This window comes from Carassius gibelio, chromosome B12 (genome assembly GCF_023724105.1).
Source record: "Carassius gibelio isolate Cgi1373 ecotype wild population from Czech Republic chromosome B12, carGib1.2-hapl.c, whole genome shotgun sequence".
NCBI classification, from domain to species: domain Eukaryota; kingdom Metazoa; phylum Chordata; class Actinopteri; order Cypriniformes; family Cyprinidae; genus Carassius; species Carassius gibelio.
Genome location: NC_068407.1, coordinates 16,781,755 through 16,809,186, shown reverse-complemented (window position 1 = coordinate 16,809,186; position 27,432 = coordinate 16,781,755). Strand labels below are relative to the sequence as shown.

At 37.1% G+C, this 27,432-nt stretch overlaps 1 protein-coding gene across 3 annotated transcripts in view; it reads right to left on the bottom strand.

The window, feature by feature from the left end:
• The window catches only part of LOC127969426 (probable JmjC domain-containing histone demethylation protein 2C), a 117,071-nt gene that overhangs the window by 61,570 nt on the left and 28,069 nt on the right, over positions 1-27,432 (bottom strand). For all 3 annotated transcript variants that reach the window (XM_052571353.1, XM_052571354.1, XM_052571355.1), the window contains exon 2: positions 4,908-5,072. In XM_052571353.1, coding sequence (XP_052427313.1) covers positions 4,908-5,072 — 165 coding nt within the window. The remainder of the gene's footprint in view (positions 1-4,907; positions 5,073-27,432) is intronic.

The window sequence follows — 27,432 nt, the reverse complement described above, 5'->3', positions numbered from 1 at the left end:
GTGCAGGAGGAACTGTGGTTGTGGAAGAATGAACATCCAGTCATCGCTGATAATCAGACAGGAAGATTGACAGTTGCAAACAAGTTGCACCACAACTGTCGCAATGTGAACTCATCACAAATTGACAACCAACAGGCACACAAAGCAAGCGCTGATGCTGTAAAAATGCTACAACACAATACTAGATAGATTAAACAGAAATGTTCTTTTCTGTAGACCAGGACTATGTTATGATGAAATTTAGGTGATGCATGAATTGATATGAATTACATTTTTATTAAACAACTACAATCACGGTAGTATATTGACTGAATTGTTGAACTTCCAACTTTGTAACCATGTAATAGTTATGACAACGTAAAGCACTGACAAATAAGCCTGGTGTAAATGCCAACTGTAGAGTAAAAAGCGCTATACAAATAAACTTGAATTGAATTGAATTAAACATTAATATACAAAACACAAAACCTAAGTTAGCTATACTGCAGAATTATAAAAACAAATCTGTTGCTTTACAACACTACTATAGGTAATACAAAGTCACTGTAATAAACATATGTAAACATGTGGACTGCACATTTTAAACACTGTTAACTTGCCTGACACCTGCAGCACTTGAAACACTGAAAAATGGCATAGAAAGAATAACTGTTATTATTATTATTCTCTCTGTTATTTATTTATTTATTGTGGGTTTCATGCTTTCCCCTAAGGCACAGGACATACATAAGCTTTCCTCCTCACCAACAACATTAAATACAGTGTCTACACCAGACGCGAGCGCCAGAACATAGTACAGCACATTATAATCAGTGACGATGTCTTCACTGGATGCGGCACGGCAATATACTGTAAAACCAATCACTGATGATGTCTACACCGGATGCGAGCAGCAAAACCCATTATAAACAGTTACATTAAACTGATGCCTTCTTCGATTTCACATAGTTAAAATGATATCCATCGGTCGATTTGTCATGTCCAGTGTAAAGTAGAGCTGCTGCAGCGCAATGTGACAGCTGAAACATCAGGAATAGAAACAAAAGACGAGAGCAAGATATGCCTCGTCATATATTCTACTATTTTCATTCTACTTTATTTTATACATTATTTTAAGGTCGTCAGTAATGAAATGCACCGTAACACTGCTTGAGTAATTTCAATGTGCCATTTTGAAGTACGTTCATATTGCATGTGCTTTCAAACATTTCCGCGTGTAGCATGCCAGGGTTTCCAGGTTTTCACAACAAAACCGCCCAATTGTTACTCAAAACTAGCCCAAATCGCGTTTTGAGGGAGGTCCACCGGTATTCCAGACGTTAAAATACACGTTTTATGGAGGAGCTCCCAAAACAGTGGACTTCCCGCTTCTCATTCTGGATTCCAATTCATCACAACAGCGAGAAAAAAATAAAATAAAATGTGGACAAACCATTCACTCGTTCGATGCGAGTGGCGTATCCTGGAAAATGAGCAGTTATTTATTCCACCATAACCCGAGTGCCGATCGCCACAAGACGCGAGCAATGAGAAGATTCATGTGTGCGCTCATCTGAACGCCAAACCCACATCTAAGAATGCTTGCAAATATTAAGCTCTCTTTAAAGTATCAGTGGAGCACTGGATCAGTGCATTCTTTTAAAGTGACAGTACTTTCTTAACATTAATCAGACAGCAACACAATAAAATCGCTCACTGCTCTTTTTTAAATTCAATAAAGATTCATCTTTAATTTATGCAGTCAAATATGCAATGTTATTTTACATTTGATTACTTTATTCACTTTCTGAACCTAAAAACTGATGTTAGACCTACCTAAAAAAAAAAATATTGGCTGTAGAACCACAAATAATTTACAAATGGCACTACGCTGGATGTTTGTTGTTGCATTAAACTATGAATTACTACACAATCCAAAAATGAGCCGGAAACACACACAAAAAAAAAAAAAAAGATTCATGCTCAGGTCACATTCAGTCAAAAGATCCAGTGCTCCAAATTGAGCACAGGAGAAAACAATCAGCTAGCTCAGGATGGGGCACATATATCAACAGACCTACAGAGAAAGGCCAAAACACACACACACACACACAGAGAGAGAGAGAGAGAGGCAGTGCTGAGCAAGGGGATTTGGTGGCAGTAAAGTCTCCTCCAATGGAAGCCATAAATAATGGAGCTGTGAAGGCAATTGTGTGTGAGGAACAGACACAGGAAACTTAAAAGAGGGCAAAATAACAGCTTTCAAAGAAGACCAGTGAACAGCACAATCACGCGAGGCTTATGGGTAAACTACTGTTTGGTCAGGCGTTGAGTAAAGTAATTAGGCTGTTATTAAGCTGTTTGACAACTATAAAAACCCATCAGTCAGCAGAGTGTAAAGTAGGGGTGGCAGGGTTCGCTGAAAAAAATCTGAACCGTTCGGTTCACCACACACGGTTCGGCACGCGCTGGGACCACGGTGTTTCAGATCGTGTGCAAATATTAAGGTCTCTCTGAAGTATTGTGTTTAAATTGACATATTCAGACAAAAATTATGTCAAAATGCCTGTTTTGGTAAGTATCCTACAGCCGGCTGAACGTTGGCCTACTGTATCAGTGAATTTTCTTAAAGTTATAGTCTTTATATTAATCGAACAGCAACCACATAGAAACAACTCACTGCCCTTGATTAAAAAGCTTTTAGAACTTAATAAAGAATAATCTTTAATTTATACAGTGCAAAATGCAATGCTGTTTAAACTCCTAAAATGCCTAAAAAATAAAAAAAAAACTGAAAATCACTGTTTATTGTTTGAATCTTTACTCTTTTTTTATTTTGCTGTAGCTTGCAGTTGGATAGAATATTCTTCTTGTTTTTTTTTTTTTTTATTATTAGAAAGTATAGTTTTTCCATAATCATAGCACATACCGAACTGTACCGAAAACCGTGACTCTAAAACTGTGAAACAAACCGAACCGTGAAAAAGTTGAACCGTGCCACCCCTAGTGTAAAGTGTACAGAACAGAAGAAGAATCGATAAAAAATAGTTCCTGGATTTTAAAAGCAACACAAAAATCATGAACAATTCTAATTCACAATAATAGTGCATGTTTTCACTGAATATCGTCAGGCGTTGTCAACAGATCTGACTGCAGTCTACTGACTACATCATTATCTCTTCCCCAGGTAAATCACTCAGAAAACAAAGGTAGAATCACAGATTTTGACTATCCCATTAAAAGACAACAGATAATTACACTCCTAAATGCATAATAGTAAATATGCTGTTACAGCCATGCTAAACTAAACAATATGGTAAGAGCTATGACCTAGTTTAGCTAGACAATGTGTACTGATCAAAGTTTCAGCAATTTAAAGTTTTTTTATTTATTTCTAGATATTTTCAAATTTAATTTATATTTTATCATGACAAAGCAAAATTTTTAGCATCTATACTCCAGTCTTCAGTGTCACATGATTATTCAGATATGATTCTAATATGCTGATTTGCTGCTTAATTATCATCAATTATTACCGGTGCTCAATTTTTTAATAATGATTCTTATTATCAATGTTTAAAACAATTTTTCCCACTAAATATTTTTTTTGGGGAATCTGTGACACTAAAACTTTCCACCTAGTTCAGTTGCTGCTTTATTTTCAGGTATAATCAACTAAGTTGTAGAAGTCATTTAAACTTAAATTACATTAAACTGACATAAACATCAAGTTTAATTTCATACAAGAAGTTGAAATTGCTCAAATTCTTTTATTAACAGAAAGATAAAAAAAATGAATTTATTTAAAGTAGAAATCTTGCTACAATACAAAATGTATAAAGAAAAAATTAAGCTACAACTGTTTTCAAAACTGATAATAAGAAATATTTCTTGAACACTAAATCAGCATATCTAAATAATTTCTGAAGGATCATGTAATTAAAGACTTGAATAACTGCTCAGCTACTCAGCTTTGACATTACAGCAATAGAATACATTTTAAAATATATTCACATAGAAATCATTTATTTTAATTTGTTTTCACTTTTCACAATATTACTGTTTTTACTGATGAAATAAATGCAGCCTTAGAGAGCATAAGAAACTTAAAATAAAATAAAAAATACCTTCCAAACAGTGTATATCCTTGCACCGCATGTGCAAAGGCCAACTAGTAATCTTAGATTGCATGTGTTTCACACATTTACAGAACAAAATAACGTTTTAATGAAAAATGTGTCCTTACTATTATTACTATGAAGTTCAAATGTACAGCGGATATAGTTTTGCTGCTGTCCGTCATGCCTTTTAGCTTAGACTAAACTGACAATACAGCACAACCTCTTGTACCTTAGTTTAATCAGAATAAAATTCTTTTTAAAGCATTAAGAACAGATGCTTAAGTAAAAATACGGGGAAGAAATTTAATGCATATGAAAAACTGCCAGGTTGCTCAGAAGGGGGCTTAGCTCACGAGTTCTCGGTGTGGACAAGTGCACCATTACACATGCTGGGTCGTCAGCCTGTGCATGTGTGGGCACTATGACAACCGGATTTCACTTTAAACTCTTGTATTGTGTGCGTCTGGCCCAGATGGCGCTGTGCTGCTTCTCACGTTACATAATCAAAATAGTCAGTCGTGAAACATTTACAATCTCTTGCTCACTTAATTTCCGTCTCTTTTAAAGGACATCAAACCCTCTGTTTTTTTTCCCATCTTTTCAGCAAGCCTTCTAAACAAATAATGATCTTATTGTCAGAGATGAGCCATTGATCTGAAAGACATCCAAACCTCAAATCATAGCAGCAACATAAAGGATCCCATCGTATTGCCTCAGCAGAGCTATTGTTCCATTTTAAATACTCCACAGCTGCAGCTCAATGCCCAGCGCATCTCCAAATCAAAGATTTGGGGAGGAATGACTCACCAGAGCTGGCCACTGGATCTGCTTGGCTTTTGTTCCCTGCAGCTGGGCACCCTCCTTCCTTTTGGCCCAAACCAGCTGATGTTCCAGCAGAAAGATCTGGAAGTCTTCATACACCTTGACCCACTCCCGCTTATCCCACTCCAGGTCGTCAAACTCAACGTACACCTGCAGGAAGAGCAAAGAGAAGGGGTCACACTCCGAGCACTCGTAAAACAAATACAAGCATAGGGAACAGTATAGATATGGAACATTAAGGACTTTCACATGATTCACATCAAAGTTATCCACTGCATTGGATAACTTCCACTTATTGAACTCTAATGAGTGAAGCATCAAGATCTAGCATTAGCCCCAGGCAAGTGTTTGTGCACCATGCCATCAAATTTCAACTTTGATGTTTGCTGCTGACATTTTGAAGAAGCGCAACCAAGGCCTCGTTTACACTGCCGGTCTTGATGCCCAATTCTAAATTGTTGCCTACTGTATATCCAATGTTTTTGACTGTCCGTTTATACATTCCTTCAATTGTGACCCATATCCGATTCATGTGTTTACACTTGCCATACTGCCTGAAACATCGCGCATGCGTTGCTGTCATTTACCGCTTCCACATGTGCTTCCTCATGAGAATAATATGACTTGCGCTGACAAAACGAGTTGCAATGAGCAATTAAGAAAAAAAAAATTGGGGAAAAAAGGAAATTCTCCATTAAAGGACCTTCAAAATGATTTATGATTTATAAGAATCGGACAAACAATTAGTTTAAAGTCGATAGTAAAGTCCTCCGTCTTTTCTTATTATTAATTACTATATTAATAATTACAATACAGCTATTTTTATTTTATTTCATCTTTGCTATTATAAATAAGAACAGATGCAAAAAAAAAATAAAACAGTACAAGTAGCCTAGAAAGACAAAAATGCATTACCTTGATCATTTTATATCGTAACTAAAGCATTCATGTACGAAAAACAAATGTAAAAATAACATGTTCATTACAAATAAATTGATTGTTAAAACTACAAAAGTAGTTCAATGAAGTGCAGCGAGTGATGCCCTCTTCTTTTATTGTTAGATTAAAATAATGATACAGACGTCCTATACTGTAATGCATGAATCTAATATAATGTTACACATCAGATGTTTTCCCCCAACAGTTCCCCAATCATTCACTTTTGTGTTTGTGTGAATTCTAAAATACTGTAATTCTGTATATGTGTATTTATTGGGATTGTGCGCCGTCAGAAGCACCATTATATGCACACACTTTGGATGTCCGTCAGAGTGAGAAGCGAGCAGAGAAAATGTACAAATACTTTTTTTTTCCCTTTGCCTCATTTAGCCAGCATGGGTCATAAATGACGTCGTTAAACTGCTGAGAAATACCTAATTGTCGCAGTTTTAATGACGTACAGAACCTAATGCCTCAGTATATATATGTAAATATCCGAATGCATGCACTTTTTTCCTGTTTACACTGTCATAGAACAGATCCAATCTGTATCACATTAGCAAATCGGAATCGGAATTGGGTCACATTTAACTGGCAGCATAAACGAGGCCCAATATTTACCAGACAAGCTGTGTGATGTACTACTATACAAGTGGATCCAGTGCAAAATAAAAACAAAATGGAAGAGAGTCTAACACTGTGTGTAAAAAAAGAAAAGAAAAAAAATCCATTTTTTTTTTTACCCATGTAACCTTAATAAATATATAATAAATAAGGTTGTTACAACACTAACATTTTAGATAGCGGTGAAATTTCTTCCAACTGTTTACGATTACTAAGGACATAATTGACTGTGTTTACGAGGACATGTGTTTACATTGGCGTAGTGCAGAGTTTCCTTAACGGGACATCACAACGTTACTGCCTGGGTTTGTGAGTTGATAAAAACTAAAATAGAAATAGAATAGCTTGGTGTGATTATAAAATCAAAGGCTGCAATTTAATTAAATAACTGTATAGCCTAATGCACTGTGTGTTTTAGAGGGAAGCGAAGTGTAAAAGTAATGTGATTGAGTCCACTAAAGTCTAGCTATAAAAATCTAAGCTATCAAAACTTCCTAAAACACTAAACATTTTTTGATCTCTTGCATTTGATTTTACCATTAACCAACAAAAGTTTGGACATGTAAATTTGTTATTCAGTTCTTGAAATATCAACTGTCAATCTCAAAGGGTAATTTAAGTAAATGTTTGACATATAAAGGATTCAGCTGACAAAACAGTTTGTGAACTCCTGGCATTTAATAAAAGCATCAGTCAAACAACAACTTGCTGTTGCAGAAACAGTTCAATAACTTTCAGTGTAATTACACAGCAATAAAAGCCTTAAATGACCTAATTTTGGTTTGATTTCATGGACAGACGTGGCCAGTGCAGACCCACTGAATGTCCAGCTTTCCTCACAGTCACGGTGCTAAAACCACGTCTCAGTCCCGCTGTTCTCCTCCACTGTGATTCAAAGCGGAGCTGGCGCGCAGGACGTTTATGTGTTTGTGAAACACTGAGACAAGAGGGAGAACATGTGTTTGAGCTGCTGGATGTTTTCAACATATGCAGCATGTCGAAACGACAGCATGTTTCTGGCCTGTCAAAGTCTCCTCTTTCACCACGTGTGTGGGCGGGCGTAGCGTGATAGGCTGGAGAACTGGTTTCCAAAAACAAGCCACACTGAGGGTTTGGCACTATTTCTGAACCAGTTTTCCAACTGGAAAAACAGTTCCTGCACTGGACAACGTCCATCTGTTGACTAATATGATCCTGCGCTCAACACTTTTAAAATGTGTACAGAAAGTGCCCAGCTAATGATTTGAAACGCACAGATCTGGTGCTGAGAGCTGTGGGAATCATCAGCATGAGTGAGTCAGCCAGAGCACATTGCACAACCCAAGTGCTGAGCAACGTGCAGTAACAGGAGCGGGTTTCATAATGTGGAATCATACCAGAAATGATTCACCCCCACCCCATGTGAAGGCTAAGCTAAAGAAAAAAGCCCATGCTAAAGCATTGCTTCAAGCAACGTCCAATTCCATTACCCCATCAACAATAATCTCACAGGGCTGTTTTATAGGGATGCTGTCCTTAAAGTAACCCCAGTGACCAGTGAATACAAATAAAACAATTTAACACCAAAACAAAGTGCACAAGTAGTTGGGCATGCAGATATTTCCAGGGCCCATTTCACGGTAAAAATAACTAGAATGATAATTATATATGTTCATTATAAGCATGTTGCATTTTTGTGGTCTTCCACTTTTAAAGTCGTAAAGAGAAAATGTTTTATAGTTATAGTTATCATCCTTGGTGTAAAAATCCTTTTACCAGTCAAAGACTCCCTCCTTTTATGCAACTCTATGGAATTGTTCATCTGTTATAATCCAAATTATTATTCTGACCATATGAAAAAGAATTGTACATCTCTCTTTAACAAGACACATCACTTCAGCAATCATTTAAAGCTGCACTAATATTTAAGTCATACTATTTTGTCTACAGTAAATTAAAAATAAACAACTAAAAAGGCTAAAATATGTCTTTTTAAACTCTGAAAGTGCATCATAAAATTATAATGTACAGTTTGAACATTAAATTGATTTTGAGAGTTATTAAATTAACAGTTAAAAAAACTATAAAAAAACACTTGGAGTGGTAGATAGGTAATTTACAATGTCAAAATAAAGAAAATGCGCATTCACAATTAAATAACCATTATCGCTCAAACAGTCCTGTAATAATACGACTTCTTACTCATCGGGAAGAAGGAGGCGGGAACCGGCGCACAATCAAAAAGCATTTTAATAATTCATAAATAAATACAAAACGGCGCACCAGCCCCTCGCGGACGACTGGTGCGCGCAAATAAAAACCAAAACATAAAATAATATCCCAGGCCTGGTCCTCTCTCGTCCTTCACGGTCGTCACTCCAGTTTTATATCCTTCCATCTCCTACGTGGGACTCGATACTAGCGGTGGGGCTCAGGTGTAGCTCATCTCCAATCACTACACCTGGCCTCACTCCTCGTTCCCACGCCTCTCGGCCCCGCCCCACTCGCCACAAGTCCAAAGCCCAAATATAAGAAAAAGCAATAGTGATGATCAGCAAAATTCAATCCTGTCCGGATTGGGATGTTGTCCAGATATTGGATTTTTTCAATGCATCTCAATTTATTTGTGATTTTGTTGAATACCATTACTACATAATAATTTTGGTGTGTTTTGTAAATCTGCTGACAGCTGCCTTTATTATGGATTTAGAACGTTTTCTGGGTACAATAAAAATGAATACTGCTGGTGTGCATCTTCCATCTCAGCTTTTCTTTTCCACAATCTCTAGTGTTTTGGTTGATCATATGAACTCCTGTGAAGCACACATCCTTGCAGAGCACAGCACATGACCCTCCATGACACCCACATTAACAACAGACACTCCCACCTCAGTATCTGTACATCTGGATCAGAATATAAAATGACAGATGTTCTAACCTCATAGGCATATGGTTCCATGAAGAACCTTTAACATCCAAGGAAACTTATTCTATAGTCCAAAACCAACATTTTTTTTCTATGGCATTGCTGTGAAAACCCCCTTTTGCTACATTTTTAAGAATCTTCAACTTTTTAATCAGTTGTACAACTTGTATAAACGGATTTATGAAAAAAAAAGTCACATATCCTTTTATGCATGATATATCTATGCATGCAATTTCAAGAAAAAATGTTCTCTCCACCTCCAAAATGACCATTATAACATGTAAAACAGCCCAAAAATGGTAAGTAGTCATCTTACCACATTTTGAGACACTGCCTTCATGTGTGTGCTCAGGAATCTACAGTCCAGCCTTCAGTCCTGTAGTGACACACGTGACTGATGGCTTCTGCTCTCCCCTCCCCCCATTATGCTGACCCCTCCCTCCCACAATCCCCTTTACAGCAGGGGTCATGGAGGACAGCTTCCCTCATTCATCCTCTCCGTCTAGAAGGAAACATTAACTTCATATTGTGTTTCTGCTGAACCCACCCTCCTAGTTGAGTCTCCGCTGCTGGCTAGATGAAAAATGCAATCTCATTAAAAATTGACATGGGGCAGAGGGCCAAAATGAGTGTGTGTGTGTGTAGGTTACTTTTATGCTGGTTATTCAGGCAGTGACCTGTAGGCCTGAGAATCTGGCATTAGATAGAGGCTGGCATACACCACCACCTCAAATAGTTCTCCAGTAATTGTGGCAGCATATTTCATTGCAATAAAACTGAAATCACAATCTGTATGGTTAGTGTAAGTATCGAATACATTTTTTTTTATTAATATTTTTCATTTTGTTTATCAATAATATGAACACGCGAGATCAGATTCTATGCTGATATGTCAATATAGCTAAAAGTATATTTGATATTTTTCATCCATTTGATTATATTCAGTATATATCTTATTATTTACTAATAAATCTATTTACAGATTTATATCGGCAAATACATATTCCCTATAAAATATCAGACATAATCTAAAGACAAACTAAAGGGACGGAGCAGATGATTGTAAGAATCCGGCTGAAAATAAGCAGAGGGAGGATGGGAAGTCTGCTGGACAGAAGTACAGTACACAGACAGATGGTACAGTTCTGCCCCTCCAGCAGGGTGGAAGCCGCCTCAATAACAGCGCCTGAGCTGCTCAGATTGATGACCAACCTGAACGGAAAGGAAGCCACTTGCACAAGATTAAAGAACAAATCAAACCTTCCTGCATGGAAGACTAAACTAGTTTTAACAAACCTCATCATGTCATGCTAATATTGTGAGTGTGTGCGTATGTGTGTGAATGTCCTGTCTCCATAAATTCCTGTTCCACTTCTCGCTCTGTGGTCATGTGTGCACAGATGCTCCCATGCCAAAATAAACTGACTACAGCCTAGTTGTGTTACAGCATCACTTCAACAGAGAAACTAAAGTTTACATTTTTACAGATTTATTAAAAATAGAATATAATATAATAATAATATAATAAATTATAAAAAAAAAAACATTTCTTTTCAATGCTTATAAATATGGTTGACACTGTCAAGCTCAAATTAAAAAAAAGCACCATTTAAAAAAAAAAAAAATTCTCACTAATCATCTCTTTCGTACTTCTGAAATATTCAAAAAGAAATACCAGGTTTGATGAAAAGGCAACCCCACTAAACAAAATGCAGCAAGTTGGAATAAATCTGGAAGCAAAAATGATATTTGAGAGTAAACTATTTTCAGTCTGGTCAGGGTCATGGTAATATAGGATGACATGATCAAAAGTAACCATTTCTTTCATTTCAGTTCCAGGAAGTGAATCGTTTTAGGCCGACAAACAAATGATTGCACCATTTCTGTGGTGCAACAAATCCTGCAAGATGCCAGTGCTTTTTTACGTTCCACCACATCTGTTTAACTAAAGATAAAAAGGGGCAGTGTAAAGCTGAAAGCACAAGAATAACCGCAGTGAAAATCTGATGCAGGATCTAGGATCAGGTTTACCCAGTTTACTTATCTCTGCAAAACTAATGATTTGCTGTTTACAAGAGAAGCGTGAGGAAGAGCACACACACTATATAGACTGATCAAAACACACATGATGGCAAACTAAAGCAATACGCTCATTAAAATTCCCATGCACAGTCTATGAAAGCAGGATGGGTTAACCCGAGATAACATGCAGAACAAAAGCAGGAAGGGTCTGGAAATGCTGAACACAGATGACACCTCCCCCTCTCGTATCCAGATGGAGGAAGCCACCACACGTGCCTCTGCCATGGCCTACAGAACCGATCGGAGGCCAGGCCCTACATTTAATCTGATTATGGATTCGGTGCCAGCTGTACACAGCAGAGCAAGGATAACGGAGGGTTAACTCAGTACGCAGAGCTCATAGACAACACAGATAGAGCAAGACGGGGGGGTTAGTTAATGGGAACAGTTAGAGGGTCAGCTCTGGTCTGCCTGGCCATGCATAAGTGATGAGGCTTGTACTGACTCCAAAATCATGCAGGCAGCAGGGGTGTTATATAACTGCGTTCAGTCAGACGCTCGGGGAGATGAGAGCTGCCTGTCTGGTTGTTGAACCCTGCACAACTAGATTAGTGGTCTGGAAAAGCAGTTAGGCTGAGCCAGGCACGTCCAGGATTTGACCGGTTTATGTAAGACTATGGAAATGCCCGAAAATGGAAAATAAGGAGGCTGCAAAATTCCTTGTTGCTAAACAAGTGCTGGAATGTGGCCATCGGAGTCGTTGAGAGTTGCTGTGTAGCACAAGCAAACCCCTGGTGAATAAATCTACTGTATTTTCCAGAAAATAAGTTTCAACTGATTATATTGAAGTCACAATGGGTCCAAATTGTATTGCTGAAGGAAATGTCACATCGGTGTACAAGTCACATTTTATTATTTCATACAGCCATAATGTAAAATACTAGAGAATAAAACATTCACAGGCACTTATTAACATTTTAGTTCGCCTCACTCCACAAAAAAAAGAGTGAACTGAAATGAAAACAGAACAGGAATGAAAATTTTCCATTCCAAAAAACTTAAAGTAGCATTCATGATAAACAAAATGTATAATGGCCTAAACAAATTAATTTAGAGCAAAACTGTGGGAAATGCACTTTACAAATATATTTTGGCTCATATACCTCTATCATTCGATACAAATGGGCAATCTTTGTGCATGTTTTGCATGATTGCCATTAATTGCATTTCACAGGCTGCTCTGGAATATAAGTCACAGCATGCTTTAGGAGTAGGGATAGATCAAAACTAGCCTGAAAACAAACAAGTCGGTTTAAGTTGTTTTTAGTTTCAGTGCAAGTTTAACATCAGCAGATTTTCTTTTTTAAAACATAAAAAACAATCACTTCAAATGCTGATGTGTGAAAAATGATCTTAAAATTATGCATAATCCATAAATCCCCATGATAGTTTTGTAGAATGAAAGGCTGGACTATGGGTGGAAATTGGGAAACTTTATCAGAACTGAATTATTTCTAACATTCAGTTCTATTAACAGTCTGTTTTCCTCTGCTGTGGACAGAACATTGCACTGAAATATGCAGTGCATGTATCAGAGCCACCTGAAACTCTGCTGTTGTCATGACAATCAATGCATGTTCAATTTTCTGTCTGCTGCGCATGAGAATCAACTAACAGCTTTTAGGCATGTGACTCATTGCCAAATATTTTATGCATAATACAATTTGTTTTTGATAACATTTCTCTGGTCTGAAATCTAAAATATGTCATTTGACAATGTTGCAGAGGTTGAATGCAATAAGAAGTGTTTTATAACCACTGTCCATACTTTCTTTCTTAACATTAAGCTAATGGAATTCATTGATTGCAAACTACATTGAAACTGCAAGTCTGTGGAATGCACAACAGCGCCACATCTCGACTTCGAAACATGTAGAACATACATTTATTAAATTCAATAACCGCTTTTTGAAGTTGAATAAATCACATTTGACTGTACTGCAATTAGATTTTTTCTGGCCCCAAATTTAACATATTAAAATCATAATTAAGAATTGTCATCACCCTAAGCATGCTCAAACTGAATTTAAGACAAGGACCCCCAGGAATCCTCAATGTATGGTCCACATCTTTTGTTTCTTCCGTCCATTAATTGCTAAGAAATCTGTCTGATGATGTCAGGTGTGCTTGATCCTTAGAGTGACCAGACAATCCAGCAACCATCAAACATGTAGTTTTACACCTTATTTGTGGAGCCATTTTGGGAAAATAACTAAATGTTAAAAAGAAAAAAAAAATCGCTACACATTAAAACCAGCCCAGAGTACAGGTCATTTTCCTGGATTGAAGAATGAAGTGAACATGCTGAAAAGCACACATGGATCTCTAAGGCGACTGCTCACAGGCATACAAAAAGCACAAATGTGCAGACATTACGATATGTAAGAGCTGGTTGCTATGCAACTAACCACACATAGGCCAGAGCGCTCAGTCTTTATCTTTCTCTCCATTCTGGCTTTCTTTCAAAAGGACAATGTCTGCTCTGAATGCCTGGGGAGTGTGGCGAGCTGCTGGACTCGCTGTGGGTCAGTGAATTTACTGGACTCATCAGAGAGCACAGCGGAGCGGGTGGATTATAAAAGAACTGAACTGAAGTGACCCTGTCTAACAGTCACTGATTCACCTTGTGCATGAGAATCAAGCCATCGCATGGGACACTTAAAAGGGTAGCTCAGCCAAAAATCACAACTGTGTTTCATATATTCACGCTCTTGTAGAACGTTTAAGAGAAGGAAATGTAGAAAAACGTTGACCCTTTTCATTGCACACTAAAATCCTTTCTCTGCTGCCGCAGCTTTCATATTTTATTTTTACTTTCAAATATTCATACACGAGTCGAATAATTGACGTCAAAACTTTTTAAGTTTAAATGTAGACATCTATTAATTGTAAGTCAGTTCTGAAATAGAATAACTTAATAACTTTTTAATAAATGACATTTCCATCTATTTCGGTCACTTCAGTCTAAATTTCAGTTTTTATATGGCTGAAAGCACAGAGCCATTTTTTTTTATTTTTAATGAAGTTCATTCAACCAAAATGATGAAGTCACAATTAATCAATTACAACCAAGCAGTTCGATCAAAGTGTTTTATATGATGAACATAGAGCTTATCAAATATGGTAAACGGAAGCTCAAAAGTACTTACTTGATGCACAAGAAACAATAAAGTTTGTTCTTGCATGTAATGCAAACACATTGGAGCCTGAACAAGAACAAGGTTTGTTCTTGTGCATCAAGCAAGTACGATTGAACTTCAGGTCACTATATTTCACGTGCTCCACTTATTTGAATCTGTTTATTATAGAAATTGACTGTTTCCTCAGAAGACTTAGATTAAAATGCCCCATTAATATGGATTTGTTTTACATTAAAAATATTGCATGAATAAAACTCTTATTTATAACGACATAAAAATGACTAATTGATCTTTTTCTCTAAAAGTACAATTCTAAATTGTAAATTATAAATGCACTTTTTGATAACCAACTGGAGACAATTAAATGATATAAAGAATCACCTTTGCTTTAATTATATGTCAATGTGTAGATTAGGTAAGCGTACACACAGAAGAACAAAGAAAATGTGAAAAACAAGCTCATAACAAGCCCAGTGACATTTCAGAGAGCTTACAGAAAGACGCATTCATCAATAAATGACTTCTAAAAGCACGTCTGCACGTCCTCCCTGCCGCTTCAGACAGTAGAGTGATTATCATTCCCCGCACCGCGTTAGTGTGTCACTGGAAAATCTGCCCCTCACTAACAGCAGCAGGACTTCCCTGACTGGCTGGGCCCAGACCGCTGCAGTCCAATCACTGTGGGCCCAGACGCCGCTCTGCTAGCGCTAATCGCTAACCTCGCAAAACCAGAAATCTGCCTTTCAAATCACTGGAGCAGAGAGAGAGCGTGCTGGAGAGAGGTGGATTTAGTCGTATTTTCAGGGGGTTTTCTTTTATCAGATTAACGTGGAGGAAATCTTCTTTTGTGGCATGGAGTGCAGACGCACCAGCAGCTTTTGTCTCGTAGACGGCATCCTCGCGGTGATCAGAGAACAGTAGGAAGCAATGGAGATGATGAAATGAGATGTTAATGTCACTCAAACTATAGCCTGTGGGGACCGTCCCCCTGGTGTTGATCCCTTTAAACATAAAGGAGACAAAAATAACGTACACGTTGAGCAAACCTTCTCTGCTGCAGATATCACAGTGTCCTCATTTCCCCTGCCTGTCATGGACCGCCACGTCTTTTCTACATCTGTCACTCTCATGGGCCAGACAGAACACTGTGTTCCTCAGAACCCGGGGGAGAGAAACAGGACAGTTTCTTGTTTACACTGCTGTTTCATCATATGGCATCAGCGATCTAGCCTCCAGGCTCAATGCTATTGAAAAGCTCTAAATATTACGGACAGCATTTGTTTAGAAGGCTACGGCTGCATTTACACTGCAGGGCTTAATGCACAGATCTGATCTTTTGTCTATATCCTTTTTGTCCTGCCTGTTGTGTTTAATGTAGTTTTACTTGCAGATATTTTGTTAATATTTGTCAAATTTACTAGCAATTTCTAGTAAAAACACCAATTCTTTCAGTGTATATTTAGTTCCTGCCAAAATGAGTGAGTTTGTGCAAGCTTATAGAAGAACATCTGCTTTATAATACAACATTAAGAAAAGCTATATTTGTAGACAAAGCTTGGCATTTCAATGTAAACTATTTATTTGTAAAATATATTGTGTTTTGAGATGTTGATCATATATACGATATATCTGGGGTTAAAATCATATATAAGATATATCTGAGGTTTAGTTCCATCTACATAACTAATACGGGACTCTATTGGAAGAAAAGGCATTTACCGTATCGTTTAACAATCACTGACAGTTAAATGGACATGTATATGTGTTAGCATCCTAGCTAACAAAAGAAAGCTTACGGAAAACTGCTTGTTGTGCAAGACTGCTAACCACATGAGAGCTCTTTTAAGTGTAACATATTTTTCTGGTTTCATTTTAGGGTTTTTTCCTAAACTAAAACAGCTCAAGATATAACAGGACGTGCATACATAATTTCACCATATTAATTCCCATCTGGCATATTAGCATGCAAACCAGGAACTGAACGGTTTACGAGCTGTGTGCTCTATTCAGACTCCACGGTGAAACCACATCACACACGAATCTCTTCAGCTGTAAGATTTTATCTAACAAACCTCACCTCACTGTACTGTACTGTACTTCCTGTCTACAAACCCACTGACAAAAACACAGTGCAACAAAAATAACAACAAACACATCTATGTGTGGAGAAAAAACGGCACTCTGCCGTGACCCGAGGGAACATCTGCAGCGAGAGCATGCTCTGTACTTTCTCCAGATTAAAACAATGCCTTTGTTTACCACCTTTCCACTAAAGCCCCGCCTCAAACACACTTTCTTCCTCCCACATGAAAACAGAGATTGGTCAACACTGCGGCGCTGCTGAGCTCAGCTGCAGACGAGACACTGTGGGGCAAATGCTGTCAGATGTCCTTCAGAAGAAGAAATAGACCCTCTCAAACACACAACGCTATGATGACTGTGAAATACTTGTTATGACTCAGTGGAAGAGCAATGCGTTAGCAGGGCAAAAGGTTGTGGGTTCGATTCCCAGGGAACACTCACACACAAAATATATATATATTTCCACTAGCACTACTTTTAAGCCTGCAGATACCCAATTCAGATCCAATTAAATTTGCCAATCTAATTTATTATGCAAATATCACTATGAGATCATTGTTTTCAAGTTGTTTTCAAACTTTTACATATAAATATATCTGCACAAAGCTAAAAAAAAGATAACACACCAAAACCTCAATGTCAAAATTTTTTATAGTACTGATGTAAAGCATTATGCAAGCTGCAATAGATCTTTTCCTTTTGTTGTGATGTACACTCGAGTGTAACATATTACCCAAAAATGAATTATCCTTGTTCAATAAATCATTAGTGCAGTTTAAAAAATGTGAAATAATTGGGGAATTCCAATATATTTCACCAGAAAAAGATGTCATTTCACCAGAAGATCAAGATGATAAAGTATAAAAAATATTTTAAAAATTATAAAAAGAAGCATGCATGGATGAATCATTCACAACAAAATACATAATTTTTATTTATAAAATACATAGTGTGAATTTTTATTTCATGATTCTGAACCTGAAAATGAATTGCGGAAAAAAAGTTTACTTTTGAGTAAAAGTAAAAACCATAAGACTTAAAAGGTAAAAGGTAATTTTCTTTAAGCTTTTTACAGTTGCCAAGCAATCTTGTGTAATAATATTGTTAATATTTGCATTTGGTGAATTCAATGGCTTCAAATGTTGCTCAACAAATGTGACCCTGGACCACAAAACCAGTCATAAGGGTCAATTTTTGGAAATTGAGATGTATAAATCAGCTGAAAGCTGAATAAATAAGCTTTCCATTGATGTATGGTTTGTTAGGATAGGACAATGTTTGGCCGACGTACAACTATTTGAACATCTGGAATCTGAGGGTGCAAAAAAAATTCTGAAAATCACCTTTAAATTTGTCCAAATTAAGTACTTAGCAACACATTACTAATCAAAAATTAAATTTTTATATATATTACGATAGGAAATAAAAAAATATACATCTTCATGGAACATGATCTTTACTTAACATCCTAATGATTTTTGGCATAAAAGAAAAATCTATAACTTTGACCCATACAATGTAAAGTTGGATATTGCTACAAATATACCCCTGCTTCTTATGACAGGTTTTGTGGTCCAGGGTCACAAATTATATTTCAGAGCCATCTTTTTTCTTTTTGTTTTCTAACTAAATAAATTATAGAAGAACTCAAAACAACAAAAACAAACCCCACATGAAACAGCCGAGGACACTGTCCCACATGTCAGCCGAAACAACATGTCTCGCTGTAGACAAACAGTGACAAGAGAAACAGGGAGCGTCCCAAAATAAACAAACAAAAAAAGTAGGTCAAGTCTGTTGGGCTTATCTATCAGCCATAGAGTTCAGAGTTCCTGTACTGCAACAAACAGAGCCATCAAGAGACACATCCTCACCGTCTCGCAGATACTACAGAGATAATGCTGCACTTACATAAGAGAAGAGCATGTCACACTCTCACTAGAGCACATGCTTTGACATCAACTGAGATTAACAGCACCTCGAGCAGAAATGCAGACAGTCAGAGACCAGCAACAAAAGGCCACTGAAGAGACATACACACACTCATTTTCTTTCTTTGACTTTTGAAGCACTCTGTATGATTTTACTCACTGAAGAGCAAGAGAATGTGGTGAGGCATACAGATGAAATCCAGCATTAGAGGAAAAAAGCAATATACCATAAAACAGAGCATCTAAAATTTTAAATAAAAAATAAACCGATATATTTGGCAAAACATTAATACATCTCTGCTCAACAAGTGTTTGTGTAGTTCACTAAACCTTTGTAAAAGCAATAGTATCAGTGATAGTGGACTTCGGTACAAAATAGTCAGTCATTAAAACTCAAAGCAGTATTAAATGGTGTTTAAAAACAAGCCAATTTCCCTGTGAAAAATGTCATTACCCATAATCCTGAAGAGAGATTCACTAATCAGGGAAGAGATGAAAACTTCAGCTCAGCACAGTGCTGACTCCATTCAGTGCTTTTTCACTAATGTACAGTTTTATACAGTTGAATACTCACAGTCTTGGCAATTAATCACATAGAAACTGTATCGGTTTATTAGGTCCTAAAGTGATGGCAGCCTACTATACTGATTTGTTTGCCATTGATCTTAACAAAAATTTATTATTTACAAAAATAACTATATTGTGATTTATATTGTTATTGGTAAATTAAATAAATTGTGAAATAAGATTCTGATCATATCAACCAGCTCGAGTCAACAATTGCACAGTCATTGTGGTTAATACATTTGCAATGTTTTATTGGATGGAATGAGTATTTAATTCTCTCATATTAGAACAAAATAGTTAAAAAGACCTGAAAATGCAGATTCTGTGATTATTTATGCACCCTTTTATTCTTCCAAACCATCCTTCTGCAGAACATAAAATATATTTTGTTAAAAGTCTCAGTGTCCATTGATTTATACAATGGAAGTCAAAAAGTCACCAAAGCTGTTGGATTACTAACATTCTTTAAAATATCTTATTTAATATTAACACAACATCAGGATCAAAATCGCTAGCCCGACGTCCCTGGGGTTTTGTGTTTTGCAGTTGGGCTACCAAAATGTATTATCTTGAATAGTGATTATTGTTATTATATTATTATAATTATTTCCTTCATTCGCGTTGTTCACTCGCTTGTAAGGGTAAAACGGATCGTAGTTGATAGTTTGCACTTGTTTTAAAGCCTTGCTGATTTAAACATTCAAGCATTTTAAACCTTTCGCACACATTTGGAGCTGTGCGAATGAGAAATGAATGAGACGTTTCCTACATGTCCTTTCCTAAGAATAAATGAGAGAGAACGCAAGAGAACAGAAGTGAATGCAGGGGAGGGGGAGTATTTGTGAGTGTTGGAAACTGAAGGAATGTGTGACTGTGTGTGTGTGTGTCTGCACACTAATGCAACTCACATGAGCAGGCGTGAGTGAAAGCAGCGCTCATGTGCTGTGAAGAAGGGGGATTTCCACAGGCCCCTAATAAAGCCATCCATCCCCGTCTCCCTCTGATGACCTCACCACTTATTAACCCCCACACATCCACACATGCTTGTGTGTTCCTGCAGACCATTTATATGTTACTCACATTAATAATAGGCAAGACGCTTACATTATGGCCTTCCTGACCAAATTTAATCTGATTTACTTAAGCTTACTGAGCTGCAAAACAACATGTCCATCAAATCACTAAAATGTTCAGTAAGCTCTTCGGTAAGAGGAAATGTGCCAGGAAGTGAATTTTATGTTGAATAGAGTGCGTTAATGCCTGTGCACTTTTTCAGTGGCCCTGGTACTTTACCTGGTATTTTTCAAGAATTAAAAAAACTTGTCCCACATTGTTTAAGTATTATAAGCCATGAACCAAACCAACCAGCTACAAAATTAATCACAACATTACAAACTTTGATATAAAGCAAAAAATAGACAAAAAGAGAAAAGGTATAAGCCTCTGTACTAATTTTTAAAGAGCCAGTAAGATGAAAATTCTAAGCTTCCTATCACTGTTTATAAGTCCTGTACATTAGGTTTAAATCCATCCAAGGTTAAAAAACATTGTAATTTTGTCAAAATATCATTTTAAAATTACCTCAATTCTCAGAGATCCCCAAACGGTTCGCGGGAAGCTGTTCAAAAGATTCAGTTTCCTTAAACCCCACCTTTCGATAGCATATTGTGTTCTGATTGGTCAACTAACATAGTCAGGTTTGATTGGTTGTTCCGCACACACCTCCACGGTAAACTATGCGTTAGCATCTGTTTGGGGTGAATTATGTCTTATTCCTCTCACCGCGAAGCAAACAGTAAAATAAAAAACTTGAACAGTCTCGCTGCTTTTTCTTCTGTTATTGGTGTATTCAAGCCGCGCGCTTCAGTTTGAATCTGAATAGCGCGTTCAGCGCGGGGGCGTGGTCACATTATATAATCAAGCTCTGGATATGATGAAGGGAGACATGAAAAACAGACATCACGTTGTTTTCATATGGATTACTTTATCACAGAATATTTTCGGCAACACTTGTTTAGTTTTAAAGAAGACATGTCAAGCTTTCTATAGACATCTCTCTCATATCTCTTCGTTGAGAATTCACGGAGTTACACTTCATTTTAATGACGTGTTTGTACATGACGATCAGCGCAGACAGGCTGCAGACAGCACACATACTGATAAGATGCTCGGGAGAAAACAAACACATAACTTCATAATCATACTTCGCGTTGTGATTCGGAGATGCTCGTTGTTCTAAATAAAGTTGGTAATGAACCCTCTTTTATGGCCAAACGCTTTGAAAATCCCGCTGTACTCACCGAGATTAGAAAAGCAGTCATCAGTGAAATGTTGTGAACACAACAAAAGGGATTTGTTGTACTGCTCTGGTATTGTGGTAAAACTGAATTTTAGCCATTGGTTCTTCTGATCTTCATTCTTTGGCAGTGAAAATAAAACAAACTTGCCTTTACAATTAAAAACACATTGTGTGGCTCTTTAAATTTTCATGAAGTTCTGCAGCTGGCATAACCAAAAAAATTCAAAAGGTGAAATATAAAAGTACTGATTTAAAATGTTGAATATATATTGTTGATAGATTACAATTTTAAATATTTAAGTAGGGAAACAGGGAAACTGATCACATAATTTGCAATGCTTCAAGGGAGTAAGTGACAGGATAGGCTCTTAATTATTCTTTTTTACATGAATGTTTGATGTGATTCTCTGATTGGTCAAGATTTCTCTAAAGATAATGGTTGATGTAGTTTTTCACCAAAAATTCCACTTTAATTTTTTTTTTTTTTTTTTTTTAAGTAAGTACTCCAGGCTGATGGTTTTAACAAAAGTATTTACAGTCGATTAACAACCTCAGAACTCACAGCAAGCCTGTCTTTAATGGTTAACAAGTTATTGTTTAAAATCAATTACCCTTTAGAAAAAAACAACAAAACAATGAATGAGTTTTTCTTTCAGAACTCAACTGTTGTACTCTATATAGAGTGGAAGCACGTTCAATAATTACAGCTCATAATATTGTAACTACAGGTTCATCTATAATTGGTGGCATGTATTATGCAAAGGACCACTGAAACTACTGCTCAGATTGTACTACACACATTAAAACATTATTATTCAAATCAGGTGGAATGTTATTTAAGTATTAAAGTGGGACACTTTTAGACTTGACGGTGGACTTGGTTCAGTAAGCCACCTAGCAACCACACACACAAACCAAAAAAATATTTTAAAAAAAATCATCGCCTTTCAATTAATCCTTGCACTCATTCAAAACACCCCAGCGTCTGTCATATTTTCTTCTGCTAAATGTAAAAATGTAGATTATAGTCACATGTATCAAATTCATAGGAACAGCTCTGGCATCCGGGGTGTTACTGAAAGTAAAGCTCTGTGATTGCGTGTGTGTTTTTGTGTGTGGGCTGGTCTGTGGGTGGTCAGAGGAGAGCGAGTGACAGGGAAGGGCACCTACAGGCACACACACACACACACACACAGAGAGAGAGAGAGGTCTCAGATCGCCCGCTCAGTAGCCATATTAAAAACAATGCCAATAATCAGCGAGCATGTGTGTTACTGTGTGTGTGTTTACAACAGGGAGATCCACTGCTGCAACAAAACAGAAATATAGTCCTCCCAGACAGCCAGATTGACACTAAAACCAGATTAAAGTGGCCCATCATAATACTGCAAACATATCAAAAGGACTTTGACATGCATCTCACATTACGACTTCTAATTGCCCATATCATTAGCCATTTTATTGCAACAGCTTCTACGAGGCGCTGCAAGACTACAATATCCGAATGTGTCAAATGGACAGCCACATTAAAACCAACTATTTCTCAATCCTCACTAACAGGATTGAGAAATATTGGCACTAAAAGCACTAAACAGAAGCATAAGCAGGCTGTCAACATGAAGAGCTCATTTTGAAACATTCTGCTTAGCTTAACAGTCCTCAAATAAATCAGAGATTACAACAAATTATGCAAGAAGGCAATGTCCCTCTGAAGAGAGAAAAGATGAGCCTCATGTACAGAACATCAAGAAAACATGCTAACAGACTGGCCGAAAATCTCACGGGAATATAACAGAGCATATACACACTCCAAAATAGTGTTTGACTGTGGGAATTAATCTTTTTTGTAAGGAATAAAGAAGCACTCCTACTACCCTGATTTTGTGATGGTTGTCATGGCAATAGCAACGGCACCGTCTTGACATCTCAACTGTAAACAAGAAACATGGATGTCAATAGTTTAACCCATTTGGTGGTTTCTATTTAGATTAAACTAACGTTTGGAAGCAGAGAGAAGTTATATGTATGGATTTTGCTATCAAAGATGAGGTTTGTGTTTCATTTGTAGGGTTAATGACATGACCCTATAAGAGATATTCGATGTGTATATGGCATTTTAATGTATTACTTGTTATTATTATCATAATTTATGTAGACCATAATTTTTTTTTTTTTGCAATAATTAAAATAGTTTAACAGCTAGTAGTTTCTGCTATGATTTTAATGTATTACTTGTTATTATTACCATTACTTATTAAGACCATTTAATTTCTTTTCAATAGTTAATTAAAATAGTTTAATAGTTTCTGCTATGAAATTACTACTTAACAATAACTACTGAAACTGACAACTATAAAAATAAACTAAAGACATACGCCAACTTATGTCGCTGGCTCAGATTTAAACAACCAAAAAATCCCACTAAACTAAATTATTATTAAATCAGAATTTTAGTTTATAAATAAGCATTTGCATGACAACAGTTAGTTGCTGTATTGTGGTTTTGTCTGTTAAATCTTCATTTGCCTTAATAGTTTTGCCCCAGAAATGCATAACTCTAATTCAGAAGACAAAAACTGCTCCAAGTTATGTTATAGTTATAGTAATTAAATTATTGTGTAATCGCAGCATTCCTTCATCCCAAATACAGTAAACGTAAGCAAATATCTTAATATATTAAATTCTTGGAAGTAATTTCAGCTGTAAAATGCAGTTGTCACTCCTGTAAATGACCAAACTCTGTGTGTACACGTAAGAATTAAACACTCTGATAAGTGAAAACCATGTTTAACTGCTGTGTGTAAGTATGTGTCCATAGACCGTCGATCATTCACCAGTATAATGAGGATCTCCAGGATGGACAGGGCTCATCTTTGAGACAATTGGTTAAAACGCCAGATTTCCAGTTTTCGGGCAACTATTGCAAACTATATGTGGAAATTAATGAGCAAAATATAATAGGGTTTGTTATGTCGATGGAGTCAATGTGTGGATTAGAGCGAGAGAGGGAAATAAAAAGACAGAAGAATTTCTACCGAATCCAATTAAATACTTTTTCGCTGCACCTCTGGAGCCATGTCATTCCCAAAAGGCACTCCTCCTCTTGCCTGGCAAAGAGACACACCAGTTAAGACGGTCTCTCTCACATACACAAACACGCATCTGTGTTCTCAACGTGACTGCAGTTGCAAGCGCCATTAAAGATGAATAAAAGAGCAAGACCACACCGCTTTGCCTGTGGTCCCAACACAGCCATCATTTAACACACAATTAAAACAATTAATGAGACTAGTTCACTTTGCACGCTGCTGAAGGTCATTCGTTTGTAGCTTCAATCATGATGGCTGTCTGATCGGTGACCATGTGTTGAGCAGGTTAGCATGTCGTGTGCATGGCAACTAGACTAGGACACAGATCTCTGGTGTACACGTGGCGAATACTAATGACAAGTACTTCACGCCACAGGAGGTATGGAGCGCTGTACTGGTCAGCAATTATGTTCTCAATTATGAGGAGAATATGGATAAAATGTTATCATGCGACATGAGCAGATTAACAAATCGTGGAATAAGCTCAGTGAGAAGCAGAATAGGCTTGTTTCTGGCGATTGCTGCTGTTTGTTTGGCAGCGGGATGCAGTGGAGACCCTTTGTCTGAGCGTTTCCTGCTTGGTGGAGGCATTACTGGCGAGATTTGCGGCGGGCAGGTCACTCTGCTATACAGCGACGCTACATATAAACTAATGCAGTTCAGCCAGCCGCAGCCAATAGGCTTGAAAGCACAGGTCTTATTACATTAATAATGACACCACATCCTGTATGAAACTGATCCATGTGCCTCTACACACACCGCTCTCCAATACCAGCCATTAACAGCAACGGCTGATAAACAATGCAGCTAACTTTGAGCGTTAAGGGTTATAATGGTGGAAGAATACATGGACAGAAAAAGGTGTGTGTGTGTAACTTCACAAATTTTACCATCTCCTTGAGATGATTTAATTAATTGTTGTGTTATTCTTCGCTTATAAGCTGGATAAAAGCATGAGGTAAATGAATGAAAGGTAGACGTAATGCTGTCTGTTAAGTTAAAATGTAAATGTTGTAATCATTTATTAATTCATGTTGTTCCAGGCCAGTACAACTTTCTTCTGTAGAACATAAAATATGATCTTTTAAAGAAACTCTTAACTGATTTAGAAAATAAAAGTCAGTACGGTTCAAAACAACATAGGAAGACTAAAATAAAAATAATAAAATAAAAAATAAATAAAAACAAAGCAAGACAAGAGAAAACAAAATAATATCACCTTTTGTGTAATAAAGAAATCTATGCAAGTTTAAAGACAGCTTCTAAGGTATAACATAAAATATTAAATAATCGAAACTTAAAATCCAGTTTGTCTGACCAGTCCAGTGAATATCAGCAGATTTCAGTTAATGCTTTAGACCGACTGCTTACTTACTTTACACTGCATAAGAGGACATGACAACAGGAAAACCACAAGGTTTTGCGAAAGTAAACCGTAAGTTGAGAAATTGTAACTCTGAATGCATTTCTGTTTTATTTCAATGCGACAATGTCAAAACTGATTTGCTTTCCATCTACTGGTCCATCAGAGCATCTCCGGAATCATTACTGTAGGCTGGATTCACAGTGCCGACGTCACTGGTGAACTCGAAAGGGCACCTATTATGCCCTTTTTTACAAGATATAATATTGGTCTTGGGTGTCCCCAGAAAGTGTCTGTTTGAAGTTTCAGCCCAAAATATCCAACAGATCATTTATTATAACAACTGAAAAATTTAATTTTTGGAATGTGTCTAAAAAAAAAAAAGAAGCTGTTTTGGAGTGTATCGCTTTAAATGCAAATGAGCTGCATATTCCCGCTCTGTCTCCAGAAGAGGGCTTTGGGTATCCGTCTCTCTCCATTGCATATCTACAGCAATAAACAGCCAGGAAAAGCAACATAACAGAGAGAGAACCTGTGTTTAGCCGTACATCTGGGAAGCCAAATTCACTGAAAGTGAGACGAAACACTGCAATGTTACAGAGACGAAACACTGCAATGTTACAGAGCTCGTGCCGCACTGAACCTGTCATCAGGGCGAATCAATGGAACGAGGTGCATGACTGCGCTTCTGAACGAATCTCGTGCTACGAACTGCCCCAAAAAATCTCACAAGCACCGTGTTGATCAGTTAAAAATACTTACATGTATGTACACGCATATGGTTAAAATGCTAAGCACTAAAATGACATGTCATTCACAAAGCAGTCAGGAGTGATACAAAATTAGGTCGATTTTGAGGCTTATTACCTTGAAAACTGAAAGTAATCCACAGCGTCCTCAGGAGCTCGGATGTTGGGAGAAAACGAAGACTCTTATGTTCAGTCTTACTACTACTGCAATGCAGGGCTGTCAATCAACACCCATGGCCCCGCACCTGCAATGTGATGTCACACTGCATGACAATTAAAACGGCAGACTTGGTGTAAAGGGAAATAAAAAAATGAGGAGTGGGTGGTTTTTATCATTGTAGGGTGGTTGTGTTCACACTATGTCCAAACACCATGTAAAAGTGGATTTTGCTAAATAGGTGCCCTTTGAAAACAAAACTCCTGAGCATTTCAATAATAATTGAGAACAGCAAAGGAGCTAAAGATATCTCAAAGCATTTCATTAACATGATACATTTCATTCTGAGTTAGCATATGGCTATAGTGACAGACGAGTCAGTAGGCCATGGCTGAGAAATTAGCTGTACAGCTGTAATGACAGAGGAATATTAGTGCATTTGACTTTCTTGTAATGAAGGCTGCGGCACATTATTCATCCCGATAATAAAAATAGATGAGAAGACGGCACCGAGGGCAGGATTTTCTTACACCGTTCAGCCCTGCCAGCCATCATCGCACTTCACTGCTATGAGCATGCAACA